Genomic DNA, 15,000 nt, shown 5'->3' with positions numbered 1-15,000 from the left:
CACAGTGAGGTGAAGCACACACTAACCCAGAACATTGAGCTGCCTGCCAATGAATGTTGTATTGGTCAAAGAATAATTAAACAAATAAATTAATTTAAGCTCCTAACGCATACCTTACTTTCTGCCTGATGTATTGACACCTTAATTAATGTAGCCTGCATAGATCAGAGACTGACTGAAACAAAGTAAGATAGATCTGAACTTAAACTGACTTTAAATTGATGTCATATCGACATTTGTACTCATGAACTCACTTTTTCATGAGCGTGACCTAAAAAGCCTTAGCATCACATAACACCAATGGACTGATTATTCAGACTTCTCATTTAGAGATCCAACAACCCTGACGAGAGAGAGAGAGAAACATGCAGTTCTGTAAAGCAGGAGGGAGACAGCAGAGAGAAGAGGTCTACAAAATAAGAGAGTTTGGGTTCTTCCCAAGTAAGAGACAGTGAAGTTGTGAGTCCTGGCAGACAATGGTAGAAATAATGACCATTTTTTGCCAATGAAAACAGTCTAATGGCTAGTTACCTATGAAGCCCCAATGAAGCCCCTGCAGAGAGAAAAAAAATCACTCCAAACTGAGCTGAAAACTTGAAAGTTCTGGAAAATATTATTCATAAAATGACAGTGTGATCGTTGATATGCATATGAGTCATACTCTGCGTGAGTTAATGGCGGTTATACGCAGTGTTTTATCAAAATGACAGCCTCGGAAGAGTTGAAGCAGTGTTTTTTTTCCGGGTTTCTCTCCAGCACGAGGCGAAGATCCGCTCTCTGACGGAGTACATGCAGAACGTGGAGCTGAAGAAGCGGCAGCTGGAGGACAACTACGACTCCCTGAGCGAGGAGCTCTCCCGCCTGCAGACCCACGGTACTGTACGGCTCACCACACGCCTGTTACCATGACCACGAGAAACACTCACACAGACAGCTGTCAACAGTCAACATTCTGTCAAACAGTTTGTCTTTGAATATTTTGAATATTTACTTAGCAATGGCGATGAAGCATTTTGATAGTATACATTTTTGTTATTTGAGTATATGCCAACAAATAGTATTGGGAAAATGTTCTGGAATTTTTTCTGAAAGTTTTTCTGGAGTGTCTGATGTTTGTGTTGCGTTTGTGTTACAGAAACTGTGGGAGGCGTGTCCAAGAAGGACAGCATGAAGGATATGGAAGAGTCTGGCGATGTCAAGGTGAGTGTAACCACAGCAACACAGGACAGGTGTATCAGCACAGCAGTACAGGTAGGCATGTTTCTGGTTGAGGTAGACTCTTGATGGTGCCGCGTGTTAACGATGTCATATCCTGTGGCAGCGGGTGCTGGAGCAGCAGATGGAGTCTCGTCGCGAGTCGCATCACAAGCAGCTGGGCCGCCTGCGCGACGAGATCAACCAGAAGCAGAAGATCATCGACGACCTCTCCGAGTGCGTGACACTTTTTTTCTCACTCACTCTATCACTAACTCACGCACTCACTCACTCACTCTATCACTCACTCTCTCCTTTTGCTTGCTCTTGCTTGCACTCTTGCGCTCTCTTTCCGTTCCATATTCTCTCTCTCTCCCCCTTCTTTCTCTCTCCTTTCTGTCGCTCAATCACAGCCAAATGATGCGCATCCTTTTCTGTCATCTTCTCTCCTCCAGAGTCGTACTTTTGTTCCAGTCTTTCTCTTACTCACTCTGTTCTCTTTCTCTCTCTCTCTCTTTATCTCTTTGTCTTTCTCCCACATCTCTTCCTCGGTTGCTCATATTCACATAATTGCTTTCCTCAAAATATGTTTGAAGCCCCAGGCAGTCTTACCCAACAAGCTTACATTATACATCCAGTGCTCTGACTGAATGCTCCCATCCCTCTCTATTTCTCTCTCTCTCGTTCCTCTTTCTCTCATCCCCCTCTCCCTCCTTCTCACTCTCTCATCCCTCTCTCTCTCTCATTTCTCTCTCTCCTCTCTTTCTCCCTCTCTATCTTTCTCTGGTCTTTCTCTCTCTCATTACCTCTCTCCCTCTCATCGATCTCTCCCTTTCTCTCTCCCTTTCTCTCTCTCTCTCTCATCCCTCTCTCTCTCATCCCTCCCTCTCTCTCTTTATCCATCTCTCTCTAATTCTCCTCCTGCTTTCCTCTTCTTCTCATTGTTGATTCCTCCAGAGGCCATTACTGCAGCAGAGCCTTATTACAGTAAATCCTGTGGTTATCCAGTCAGTGCTGCCAGTGCACGCGCCCATGCGGGGCCCCTCTGCCCTCCCGTCTCTCCTCTCTCTCCTCTCTCTCCTCTTTTGAGGGCCTTCAGCTCATCCGTCCTCTTTCATAACTTCATCTGCTTTCCGACTTATCGCTGTAAATTCTCTTACATCAGAAAATGTCTCCCTCGAGCGCTGGCGTTCAAGTGAAAACAGCATTCCCTGACAGACGTTTTGCCTCCAAACTACCCAACAAACACAGCTTATCTTTTTTTAGTGCTCTCTTCGTTGGGCTGATGATGAGTGGTTAATGAATCTCCTCCATCTTCTTCTCCTCTTCTTCCTCTCTCTCCCCTCCACTCACCTCCCACGCTGGCTCGGCCTCCGGGGCTGTGTGTGTATGTACCTGTGCTGTGTGTGTGCGTGTGTGTGTGTGCGCGTGTGTGTGTGTGCATCAATCAGCCGCAACCAGAAGCTGCAGTTGGAGTTGGAGCAGCTGCGGGCTGACTTTGATCGCCTGAAGAACCAGGAGCAGCACAAGAGCGTGCAGCTGGAGGAGCTGACGTGAGTAGCGATAACACACACATACACACACACACACACACACACACACACACTAACACACCCCATAACGAGCAAGCCGCTGCGTCTCACTGGAATGGCCACGTGTCCACCCAACAGCGCTTGGCGCTGGGTCCCCAATGACACACCATGATTCACGAGCCAAACATTTAATTAATGCTCATTGACATTTGCTCAAGGACTGTATTGACAGCTGTAATGTAGGGGGAGCATTTTGGTGTTTCCATAATCACTCAGAAAAGGAAAAGTGTTACAGTAGATTGCTGTTTCCAAACATGAGTGAAATACATATAATAAAATTACAAATAAATGACAAATACCACTAAGTAAAGTATCTTGTTGCGTGAATGGTAATTATGTTTATGACTGCACATACATATACATACTGAGTTAGTTTGATTAATTCAGTGAATTATTTCGTTAGATATACTGAAAATTCCTTTCGTCATAAATTGATAATACATAATGTTTCATAAATTGATAATACATAATGTTTCAGAGATCCATAGTTTACTGTTCAATGTACGGTAACATAAGTGGCATATAAGTCTGATCTCAAGCCAAAACCATGAAAATATATATTTTTTTTCATATTCATATTTCATTTAAAGGGAAAGTTTCTCCAAACTCCTAAAGGGAAATCACTCCTTTTCAGAATACTGAGATTAAATCATTATTCATGACCTTGTTCCTGCTGTCGTGTGCACTGAAAATTGCATCACTCTGATCCTCGCAGCACTGTAATGGAATATTGATGGTAAAGATAACCAGCTTTTTTTCTCTCGCTTTGCTCTCTGTTAGATTTCTCCATGAACGCCACGAGCAGTCTAGGCAGGATCTCAAGGGTCTGGAGGAGACTGTCGTAAGTGTGCACCCCACATCTCCAACCTTCCATTAGACACCTCACCATAAAGAAAAAACATGGTTAATGAGCCATATTATCTGTGAATATTTAATTTTGTGTATATTTATGATTGAAATCTTGAGTTATCATATTGGGGCACCCTACACATCCTGTGGTTTCAGGCTAAGGTTTCTATGTCAGTTCCCTGGGCAGTGGTGTTTAGTTACTGTACAACACATTAGATTTACGTAGACAAGCAGTACTGGAAAGACATTGGCTTACATTTTCCTTTATGAAAAGGTTCACATCGGCCTAATGTATGAGCCTGCACCCATTTACCTTCATGACAGCTTTGCCCAATATTTGCATCATCACAAGCTTAATTTAGAATGCTTTTCAATTACAGTTTTTCCCAGTTGCTTTGGTGAATTTCTTGAATCATCATTAACATTTGCACAACAGTTAGTGCACTTTTCAGAACAGCAAACTGCACAGCATAGTGGATTACCCGCAGAAGTGTGTATCTTGCTCAGAAGGCTTTGTTCATTCCTCAAACACAAATATCTATACCAAGAACAGGAACGAATTGAATGTCAGGATGCCTGATGCCACTGTTTATGTTAAGATAGTCAAACTGGTTTGTCTTGATGTCAATATGACAGTTTACTCTGTTGGCTATTTCGAAAGAACAGTTAAAAAGTCACGCATTAATGTGTGCGGAGAGAGTTGGTTGTAAGACAGTGAATATGTATTTTTCTATTGACAGACATTGTGACAGTATAAAACAAAGGTTTTTGCAGCATTGTGTTAAAGGTCCCAGAGAATGGAAATATTTTTTTTCTTGGTTTTCATGAATTATGAGAGGTTGTGCATAAACAAAGAGCTATCATGAACATGAGGCATGGTTGTGCCCTCCTTCATATGGAAATCTTGAACTTAGAAATAGACACTAAAAAACGGGCGATTCAGCTAAACTGCTTGTTTGTGATGTCAGACCTCGCAAAGCCATTGAAGTTCAGTTGGGGTTGCCAAAGAGGGCGCCATTTAGTCAAACAGACCATTTCAATACCCAGCCTAAATATATGGTTTTAATTAGTCTTGTAAAATTGCAATTGAGTTTATTTTTTTAAATCGAAGTTGAATATATACTATTTTAACATCAGAGAACACAGTGCAATACTCAATTCATCCATTCTCTGGGACCTTTAAATGAAAAATGACCGATATACAGTAAAACACCACTTGGTCAGAGCTGTGCATCACTGCACATCTTTCTATAGCCTACATTCTGACGTTCCTGTCTGTCAGGTCACATATACAGTATATATATATGCTAGACAGAGACTATGACAATTAGCTATGACAATTAGCTATGACAGCTAGTTCAACACATTTGCATGTAATAATGGGTGATAATTTGTTCTATGTGGTAGGACTATTCAGCACTGAACCAGTATAGTGCACTTTGACCAATATGACATCAGCAAATGAATACAAAAAAATAGCAGACATTCAAAATCAGTTGCATGAATGTACTAAAGCATTGCTATTTGTTCAAGTTGGGGAAAAACTGCTTGAATGAAGTAATACGATGATAGACATTAATGAAATTTGTCCATTTTGTATTTTGAGAAACCTTGATAGCCCTCATTGAAATCTGTGTACATGGTAGAACCCTTGGCAAAACATGGTGGATTATACTTCTTCTTGATGAAGTGCTGCTACTAGATTTGTCCCCGGTTTTAACACACTCCTCTCATCTTCCTCTCAAGGCCCGCGAACTCCAGACCCTGCATAACCTCAGGAAGCTGTTTGTCCAGGATCTCACGACGCGGGTTAAACGAGTAAGTATGCCAGAGAGAGAGAGAGAGAATACTTGCTTGAATACTTGATACTTTCTCTCCAGGTTTGAGACAAATCCCTCTGACAAATCACCTCTTCCTGTGTCTCCAGAGCTCCGAATTGGAGCCTGATGATAGTGGGGGGTCTTCCACCCAGAAACAGAAGATTTCCTTTCTTGAAAACAACCTGGACCAGCTTACAAAAGTACACAAACAGGTCAGAGCGAATTTTGCAATCTGTGTTCAATGTGGGTAGAGACTGCAGTGGGGACTAAGAGATGTGTTCAATGATCCAAAGATAATCCCAAAATGTTTCTATGCAAAGCTGTGTGCTGTGTGTGTGTGTGTGTGTGTGTGCATGTGTGTGTGTGTGCGCACGCACGCGTGCGCGCGAGTGTGTGTGTGTGTGTGTGTGTGTGTGTTTTTTTGTGGAGGGACATGAGGGTGATCATTTGCCCGTTAATGTCTGCCACTAAAGAGATCATTATTCTGGCCAATCTGGGGTCTCCGCCTGTTGGTCTGCCTCTCCTTTCCTCTCCTCCCCTCCTTTCTCCTCCACTCCCCATCTCTTCTCCTCCCCTCCTCTCTCCTCCCCTCTACTCCCCCTCACCACCCCTCCCCTCCTATCTCCTCCCATCCCCTCCCCTCCGCTCCTCTCTTCTCCTCCCCTCTTCTCTCCTCTCTCCCTGTGTCTGTCCGGTGGGCGCTGCTCCATCTGTCAGAGAGGAAGTGCAGTTGGCTCATTATGAGTCCCCACAGTCTCCGTGTGCCGACGCCCAGGTCCCTTTATGTCTCATTCCCGCCCCCCTCCACCAGCGGGGGCAGCGCAGAGCTGAGCAGAGCTGAGCAGAGCGCGGCTCAGCCTCAGACACAACAGCCGCTAAGTGGCGGGGCGCACACAAAGCCGCCTCGCTATGATCTATGGTGAACAGGGTTTAGATTACACAGGCAGCAGCCGGCCCCACCAACACACTGTTTTCCATTTACAGACAGAGCCTGTGTTGTGCTGTGGCTTGCATACATATACGCTGTTGGGAGCAGGTCGTTGATCTTCCCGCTGCCGCCTCGTGTGCTAGCCGGAACCCCTCGGGTCTCCACAGTCATTTCAGAGGAGATGAGGGGAAACAGAGGACACAATCAGCATTTCCAGTGTATTGTGATTTTCTGGGCGCTGAATGAAAGATCCCCGAAAAAAAAAAAACAAGCTGAAATAATACCAAGGTGATAAATATGTATTTTTGGTGGTGTCTGTTCCCACGTAACTGGGGTTTCCTATCTGGGTTTAGATATATCAACTGAGAAGAATAGAAATGATATTTTATCACTGTACTGTCTGTGGGGCACAGTAGAATAATCCTGATGGAACCTTGATGAAGGCTGTTTGCTGGAACTATCAAGAGATCGGTGTGTGTCGCTACTCTGGTTTTGATTTGATAACCTCCCGACTCGCACCTCTACTTCTGCTCACTGTTGCACAATAGGCTATATGTACAGAAGGCTGTTCAGGAGCTCATGTGTTTCCAGTGGAACGTTAGCTGTGTTGTAACTGCGTATTCCGTTGAATTTTGCTTCTTACATGTTCACTCCAATATTGAAGATAAGATTTCCCCAACCATAACAATCTTAACACGCAAAATCCTTTTACACCGTAACGTGCTGATTCACTAGGTGCAACAACCAAGTGGGTCTTTGTAGACACTAATTACATTAACAATAGTAGCAGGTTCAGACTGGCTCCAAAGGAAACAAATGAGCTCCTGAACAGCCTTCTATACATACATGTATAACGTATAGAATAACAGCATACTGCATCACATCAAAGCCTGCTAACAAGAGTTGTGGTTATGCTCCTAAGAGACGGTAGCACCAGCCTTAGATGGGTGTGGTCCATGATGTGGTCCAGCACTGTGTACATTCATCATCTCCACCACCTCTCTGTTGCTGCTCCCTAATCAAGGCTTTCTGTGCTGCTTGTATGGGGGTTCAGTGCTAGCTGCACAAACACCATTAGCGTGCTAGTTTCCCCTCATTTCCTTTCTGCCCCCCTGGCCTCCTGTGGGTGGGGCCAAATGGCGGCGTTTGTCATTAATCACGGTGGTCACCGCCACGCAGCTAGTAATTCTAGCCGGGCGCGCGGCACTCAGTGGGCACTGGGGCTGCTGCAGCAAACAGAGAGAGAGATGCCAGCGCAGATAGCGGTGCCCTGGCTGGCACACAGCGTCTGGCCTGCCTCAGACAAATGAAATGAAATGAATTGCAGATAGGCGCTTGTCCATTCATCACCACACACACACGCACGCACACGCACACAAACACGCACACAAACACGCTCACAAACACAAACACAAACACAAACACATACACAAACACAAACACAAACACAAACACAAACACATACACATACACATACACATACACATACACATACACAAACACATACACAAACACATACACATACACATACACATACACATACACATACACATACACATACACATACACATACACATACACATACACATACACATACACATACACATACACATACACTTAAACACACACACACACACACACACACACACACAAACACAGGACATATACGTATGGTATACACTTTTACACCCTCCCACACAGACAGTCGTTCACATACACAAACACACACAGACACACAGACACAGACACACACACACACACACACAGACACACACACACACACACACACACAGAGATTCAGACTGGCGTTCTCTTCCTTTATCACTGGCTTCCTCTCCCCGCCCCCAGTCCTTTTCCCAAAAGTCCATTTCTGCAGACTGCCACAAAGTGTGATAGTGGGCACAGTTACAAAACTGCAGGCTAGAACACAACCACACACACACAAACACACACACACACACATCTCACTCCTTTCACAGACACACACTCTTACAGTTTCCTACGCTCATTTCCTTGGCAACCCTGAACGACTGCAGGATGGCATTCTCTCCCTGGCACCACAGACACACTGCAAACGGGCACCCAGTCTAACCCAGACCCTCAAGATGGGATTGTCACACCCACTGATCTCATCTCAATAGTTACTTAATGAAGGCGGTTAAATAGATTGAGCTTGATTGTCATAATTGTCATCAATCTCAAGAAAAAGAATGCACAAATCAAATAAGAGATGAGCTTATGAACAAATCTGAAGACATGTAGCTTGACAAGCATGCCAAGTAGATATCCATATATTTGCATAAGCACATACACAGACGCAAATACAGGCATCTTTATCTCACTCACACACACACACACACACACGCACACACACATACACACACACACACACACACACACACACACACACACAGAGGCTACAAAAGTTCTAAATCTTACAAATATATAGGATTCCTCTTTTCAATCAGACCAACCCGTGGAAGCAGAAGCAAATCTCTGCAGTACTGCAGCAGCCTCCCCCTAACAGCAGCAGCAGCCTCCATGGAGCTGTTAATGTGCTTACTCACTCAGGCAGGCAGAGAGAGAGAGAGACAGAGAGAGAGACAGACAGACAGAGAGAAAGAGAGAGACAGAAAGAGAGTGAAAGACAGAGAGACAGAGAAAGAGAGAGATAGAGAGACAGACAGAGAGAAAGAGAGAAGGAGAGAGAGACAGAAAGAGAGAGAGACCGAGAGAAGCTCACGTGGAAATCAATAAATCCTCAGATCAAGGCTGGAGTGGATCTCATCCCTCCAGTGAGCCGCTGTATCTGCTGTCAGAGATGCTGGATATAATAGTGGCGATTGGCACAGGCCTCTTGGATCCTTCCAGAGTCCAATTCCCACTCTCTTCATTATCTGTTCAAATTACACGTGGGCTTCTTTTATGCCAATGCTCTCCGAGTTGAGAAAACATTTGGAGAGGACGGGAATGTCACGGCAGCAGTATGGTAATTCTGCCCTATATATGCAGGCACAAGTGACTACTGAGGCACAAAGGGTTTTTTTTGTAGTTGTTGGAGGCAGGAAATATGAGAAATACTTGGGGTTTGACATCTGTCACTCTCTCTCTTTCTCTCATATCTCGTTCTCTCTGTATGTGTGTCTCTCTCTCTTTTTCTCTCTCTCTTTCTCTTTCTCTCTGTTTCCCTACTCGAACACTACAGAGAGCTCTGCTTCAACTGAGCCATCAGTCATGCAAATGAATGCTGTCAAATCACAGCACAGGTGTTTGGTGTTAACCTTGCATTCTTGCTATTCTTTTTCACTCCTGCACTTTAGTTTTTACCTCCCTCTCTCTCTCTCTTTCTTTATCTCTCTCTCTCTCTCTCTCTCTCTCTCTCTCTCTCTCTCTCTCTCTCTCTCTCTCTCTCTCCAAATGAAATCCATTTCAATTCTTGAATGCTTTATGTTCATTACATATATGCATTAATTACTCCCTACTAAGAGACTGATAGCAAAGTCTTGAACCGATATATACAAACAAACAAACAAGCAAACAAACAATAAGTATTCACACAATTAGCCATACTGTTTGTCTTTGAGAATGATATGCATGAATGACCATAATGGCTATGGATTGCTCTTCTCATCCCATTTTTATTTATATTTTTTGATCTGTGAAATTAAAAATCTTTCTCTCTCTCCCCCTCCTGCTACACCCCCCACCCTTCTCTGGTGCACAGCTGGTACGTGACAATGCAGATCTGCGTTGTGAGCTTCCAAAACTGGAGAAACGTCTTCGGTCTACGGCTGAGCGAGTTAAGGCCTTGGAGGGTGCACTAAAGGAGGCCAAGGAGAGCGCCATGAAGGACCGCCGGCGCTACCAGCAGGAGGTCGAGCGCATCAAGGACGTCATGAGGGCACGCAACCCGCTCAGGCGCCCCCACGCCGCGCAGATCGGTGAGCCAACCGCGCCAGTCACGCCAGTCATACGCCAGTCATGCCAGCCACGCCAGCGTAGAACTAAGATCACGTCATGTAACACACCGTGTCTGATACACACCTGTGAGTGTGAAATACATATAATGGTGTAATTCATGGATATTAAAGAACAACCCTAAGGAGGTTAGAAGGATCCTATGAAGACACCACCACCACATTTTGTTATCAGATCCTGACAGTGACAGTATGGCATCTCAGTTTTGCCTGAACATCACACTCTGTGCGGTGTTGTTAATATTGCATGTTTCATATTATTAATGTACCTTGTTGCTGTATTTGTTGATGTTCTTTTCCTTCTTCCTTTCATGCGTAGCCAAGCCCGTTCGTCCTGGCCACTTCTCCATTGCCTCTCCCACCAACCCACTGGTGTTGCGCAACACTGACCACCCCATTGCCTTCAGCAACGTGCTGTTCCAGAACAGCACCCAGGCCACCACCCAGCAGCAGCAGCAGCAGCAGCCCTCAAACCCCAGCGCCACACAGAAGATCACGTAAGTCTTGACCCCTGATCCCCCTCTAGCCTGCATCTCTCTTTCTCTTTCTCTCTCTATCTTTCTGTTTCTGTTTCTTTGTCTCTCTCTCTCTCTCGCTCTTTGTCTCTCTCTCTCTGTCTCCCACTCTCCCTATCTCTCTGTCTTTCTTTCCCTCTTTCTTTCCTCTCTCACCCTCCCCTCTGTCTCTATAGTCTTTCTCCATCTTTCTCTCCCTCTCTCCTCTCTCCCTCTCTCTCTCTCCGGTGCAGTGCCATGGAGAGGCACTCTGCTGGCGATTAAGTGGCCAGCCCGACAGGTGACTCAGCACTTTTGAGTCTGGCGAGAGGTAGAGCTAATGAGGGCCGTCTGGGGTTGCTTAGTTGGGAAAAGTGCCACGTGAGTGTGCTGCTGCAGTCCAATGCAGTGTCCTGTCCTCTCTTAGGAGAGGCCCTGCAAGGGCCGGTCAAGGGCCCTCCGCCAATTTCGAGTCATTAGTGTCAGTGGGGAAATATGACAGTCTGCCCTCGATACCCTGACTGCTCTACTCTGACTGAAGGCCTGATGATGAAACAGAGTTTTCTAGAGAAGCCATGCTCATCTTACGGCAGAACTAAACCTTATTTGGGGTAAACTAAAGGGAGAGCGGTACACAAACACTTTAGGAAAGTGGAGGGTGTCCAAGTATGACTTGATATTAATGCCACCACCATAGCGAGAAACGCACCAGTGTCTAATCAACCAGAAGGGAATTGTGAAGCATCAGCATTCAATGCAAGTGTCACCGGCCCACTCTCTTCCCCGAGTCTTTCTGTCTGAATGATTGTGTGTAATTATCCTCAACAGGGCCCCAGTGGAGGTGAGCAACACCACAGTCAACTCCACAGAGACAACGGACTCCCATCAGCTCAATGTGGCCAACGGTGAGCACAGCGCCCAATCAATAGCCGGTCGGTAGCAAACACGGCTAGAAGCTAGCGTTTGAGTTTATAATGAGAATGTGATCTATGAGGCTAGCATATACTGTACAGAGCTCAGTGTAGCAACCTACTGTACAGTCACAGGTCAACCACCAATTCACACACAAGGCTTGATTTTCAGACCTGAATCATACTTTATTCAGCACTGCCTATCACACCTGTCAACGACTTTATATACTGTCTTCTCTTTGCCGATGAAATGTGCAACGTCCAGTGACAGACTAAGATGTCATAGTATAGAGGAATGAAGACAGGTCGATACACGAGCAATCAATGTTGCTCTACACTCTAACATGATTCTGTGTCTTCACAGGAAATGCCACAGACATCAACGACAACAGGTAAGCCATGCCCTTTATCACTGCACTATATCACAGCCCTGTTCACTGACTGTGCGCTGGGAGGATACGGTGGTGAGCACAATATTAGAACAACCTGAAATGAATATCAAGGCACTCAGCACATAGTTACATTTCTCATTTCCGCAGACATCAGTTCAGATACCTGAAGTAAATTAAACTGCACGTTATACCACAGTTGGAGAGAGTTACAGCTCTCTAAGCTACACCTGTCACTCACACTCACCCAGAGTAGAAGCTTATCTGCTCCTGGTGCATGTACTGTATGTCCTGTATGTTAGTGAAAGCAAGAGGGAAGGGGATGGTCTGCACACTGTAAAATGGCTCCAAAAATACTTTATTTATTTACTATAAGAGGCAACCTTTCGATCAACAGATCTTCATCAGGCAGAATAGGAACATCTGAAGATCTGGCCATCTGTTGATCGCAACGTTGCCTCTTATAGTAAATAAATAAAGTATTTTTGGAGCCATTTTACAGTGTGCAGACCATCCCCTTCCCTCTTTGACACGTTTTGTCTGGCACCTGTTGAAACAATTTTTTGGATGTGTGCACCCGTCCTTACAAATGTGTTAGTAAAAGCACACACCAGATATGATACTGTATGAGCACACATCACAGAGACTAGCCTCAGACATCGGAGATGGACACCAGAAGCATCGTGGGTTGCTGACCAAGGCTTGTGCTACTGCTTTCTTTTTCACTTGCCCCACTTCCCCACTGTCCCTGTGCCCCTGTGCCAATGTGGGCTGCTTGACTGTGGTGCCGCTGCCTGCCTCTGTGTGTCTGCCTCCCCCGACGCTGCTGCCGCCGCCGCCGCGACTGTCATCGATGCCACTCCTGCCACCAATGCCACTCCTGCCGCCGATGCCACTGCTCGTGTGTGTGCGCCGCCCGCCGTTGTGTAGTGTGTGTCTCAACGTGTCCTCTGTGTCCAGAGGCGAAGGCCACTGCGGCCCGCACGTCGACCCCAACAACGAGCCCAACAACCTCTACATCCTGCAGCAGCAGACCGCTGCCAGCTAATAACTCAACGCAGGTGAGCTCTCCGCGCCGAGGGGTCAGCCAGGGGTCAGCCAGGGGTCAACCAGGGTCCAGAGCCGCAGGTGCTGCTCACGTCACAAAAAAAACCACACTGCACACTTCTCCATTCTTTCCCCTTTTTTGTGTGTTTTATTTTTTCACGCTTGGCTGAATAACGTTTTTGACCTTTCTGTCGAATCTGAAAAACACTGAAAGGTCAAAACATTATTCAGCCAAGCGTGGCAAAAATAAAACACTGAAAAAGAAAAGAAGTGTTCACACTTTTTAAATATTTATTGACAGTTTTTTTTGTCTTGCACTTGGGGATGTGCACAATGGCCTCATCTAACTGATCATGCCACACCCATCATTAGAGCGTTTGACCACAGATGTAGATGGGTAGATGGCAGAGTCACAGTAAACAAGGGTGTTTGTGTTCGGATGGGTTAGCCATTCTCAAATGTCTCAGGGTAAGGCCTCTCTGGGATTGGCAGCCTATAATCTTTGAGCTGTTTAATTAACAGTGATGCCTATCTAGCTCAGGGTTCTTGGCTCCAAAGGGAACGTATCCTCCTGAAAATAGCTTACATACACACCCTCGACACACACACACACACACACACACACAAACTCCCTTTTACTGCAGGAGCGTGTGATAAATGGCCTACACACACACACACACACACACACACACACACACACACACACACACACACACACACATACACACACAGACGCAAACTACCTTTTACTGCAGGGGCATGTGATAAATGAAGATGCCCCTGCTGAAGAGATTCAACAGTGGTGCTGAGGAGAGTAAAGGACCATTTGCAGGCAGTTCCTTTCTCAATCTCTGCTTTCATTATCTCGGCTGCTCAGATGGCACATCAGACAGACGGTGTTTTTTAGACAGGGCTGTTTGTCTCTTTTTGGTCTGAATATCATCAGAGAACACCTGCATCTGCTACAGTAGAGCGGATGCGGAATGATTTCTGATTTTGTCGGGGGGTAGGCTGCTCCAAAGACTCGCTACTCGCTCAGTTGAAACAGGAAGTCTCCCCAAGTGTACTAACAGAGAACAAGGCTCCGACATGCAAAGGCATGATGCTGTTGCAGATGTTGTGTTACACTTCATTAACTCTGTCTTTCTTTGTTTCTCTCTCTTTCTCCGTTTCTCTCTTCTCTCTCTTCTCTTCTTTCTCTCTCTCTCTCTAGATGAACAGCTCGTCCAGAGTCTCCTGTGTATATCAGCATGCTGCCTATCGGTTTCTCATAACTTCCCTGCCCTCCCGACCCTCCTCAGATCTACCCCTCTAGACCCAGAATCCTCCTGTTCCTCCCTTAGTCTCAAGTCCTCTCCTTCAGCTCGCCTAACTCTGTACCCCCTAATACTCCTTCCTTTCAATACTTCGTAGTTTTATGATGTACATAGAATACATGTAGAGAAAAACTTAACTGTGGCAGACACTGTGGCTTCTTAATGCTTAGCACTGGCAGCCTCTCTAATGCTCGAAACTCCCATTTTTTTTGCTGGAGTAAAATCATAGGACTGACCAGTGGAGGTTGTTGGAGAGCATGCAGTGTTTCTTCTGGCCACTAGGGTGTGCTGTTTGACTTATTGTGTGGGAAGTGCACCTTGACATAATGTGTACTGTACTGTAGCTCTGTATAAACCTGTGATATTCCCCCCCCTGATTCTATCATTCTACAAAATGTGGATACCTTCAATCCAGGATCCAGGGCAGGCACATATAGACTGGTTCAGAGGGGCACCTCTAACCACACAGAGGCATCCGATCAG

At 45.5% G+C, this 15,000-nt stretch overlaps 1 protein-coding gene across 1 annotated transcript in view; it reads left to right on the top strand.

Annotated features, from left to right (window-relative positions):
• Positions 1-15,000, top strand: part of kif5ab (kinesin family member 5A, b) — a 38,883-nt gene that overhangs the window by 23,003 nt on the left and 880 nt on the right. The window contains exons 17-29 of the mRNA XM_062545827.1: positions 757-874; positions 1,136-1,200; positions 1,322-1,431; positions 2,646-2,747; positions 3,567-3,627; positions 5,382-5,453; positions 5,563-5,667; positions 10,108-10,324; positions 10,680-10,857; positions 11,683-11,759; positions 12,130-12,157; positions 13,085-13,215; positions 14,415-15,000. The exon at positions 14,415-15,000 is cut by the window's right edge and continues 880 nt beyond it. Of these exons, the coding sequence (XP_062401811.1) occupies positions 757-874; positions 1,136-1,200; positions 1,322-1,431; positions 2,646-2,747; positions 3,567-3,627; positions 5,382-5,453; positions 5,563-5,667; positions 10,108-10,324; positions 10,680-10,857; positions 11,683-11,759; positions 12,130-12,157; positions 13,085-13,202 (1,251 nt within the window). The 3' untranslated portion in view covers positions 13,203-13,215; positions 14,415-15,000. The remainder of the gene's footprint in view (positions 1-756; positions 875-1,135; positions 1,201-1,321; positions 1,432-2,645; positions 2,748-3,566; positions 3,628-5,381; positions 5,454-5,562; positions 5,668-10,107; positions 10,325-10,679; positions 10,858-11,682; positions 11,760-12,129; positions 12,158-13,084; positions 13,216-14,414) is intronic.

Source organism: Sardina pilchardus, chromosome 9, assembly GCF_963854185.1.
Source record: "Sardina pilchardus chromosome 9, fSarPil1.1, whole genome shotgun sequence".
NCBI lineage: Eukaryota > Metazoa > Chordata > Actinopteri > Clupeiformes > Clupeidae > Sardina > Sardina pilchardus.
Note: the sequence above shows the minus strand (reverse complement) of the source record. Positions and strands in the feature narration are given on the sequence as shown.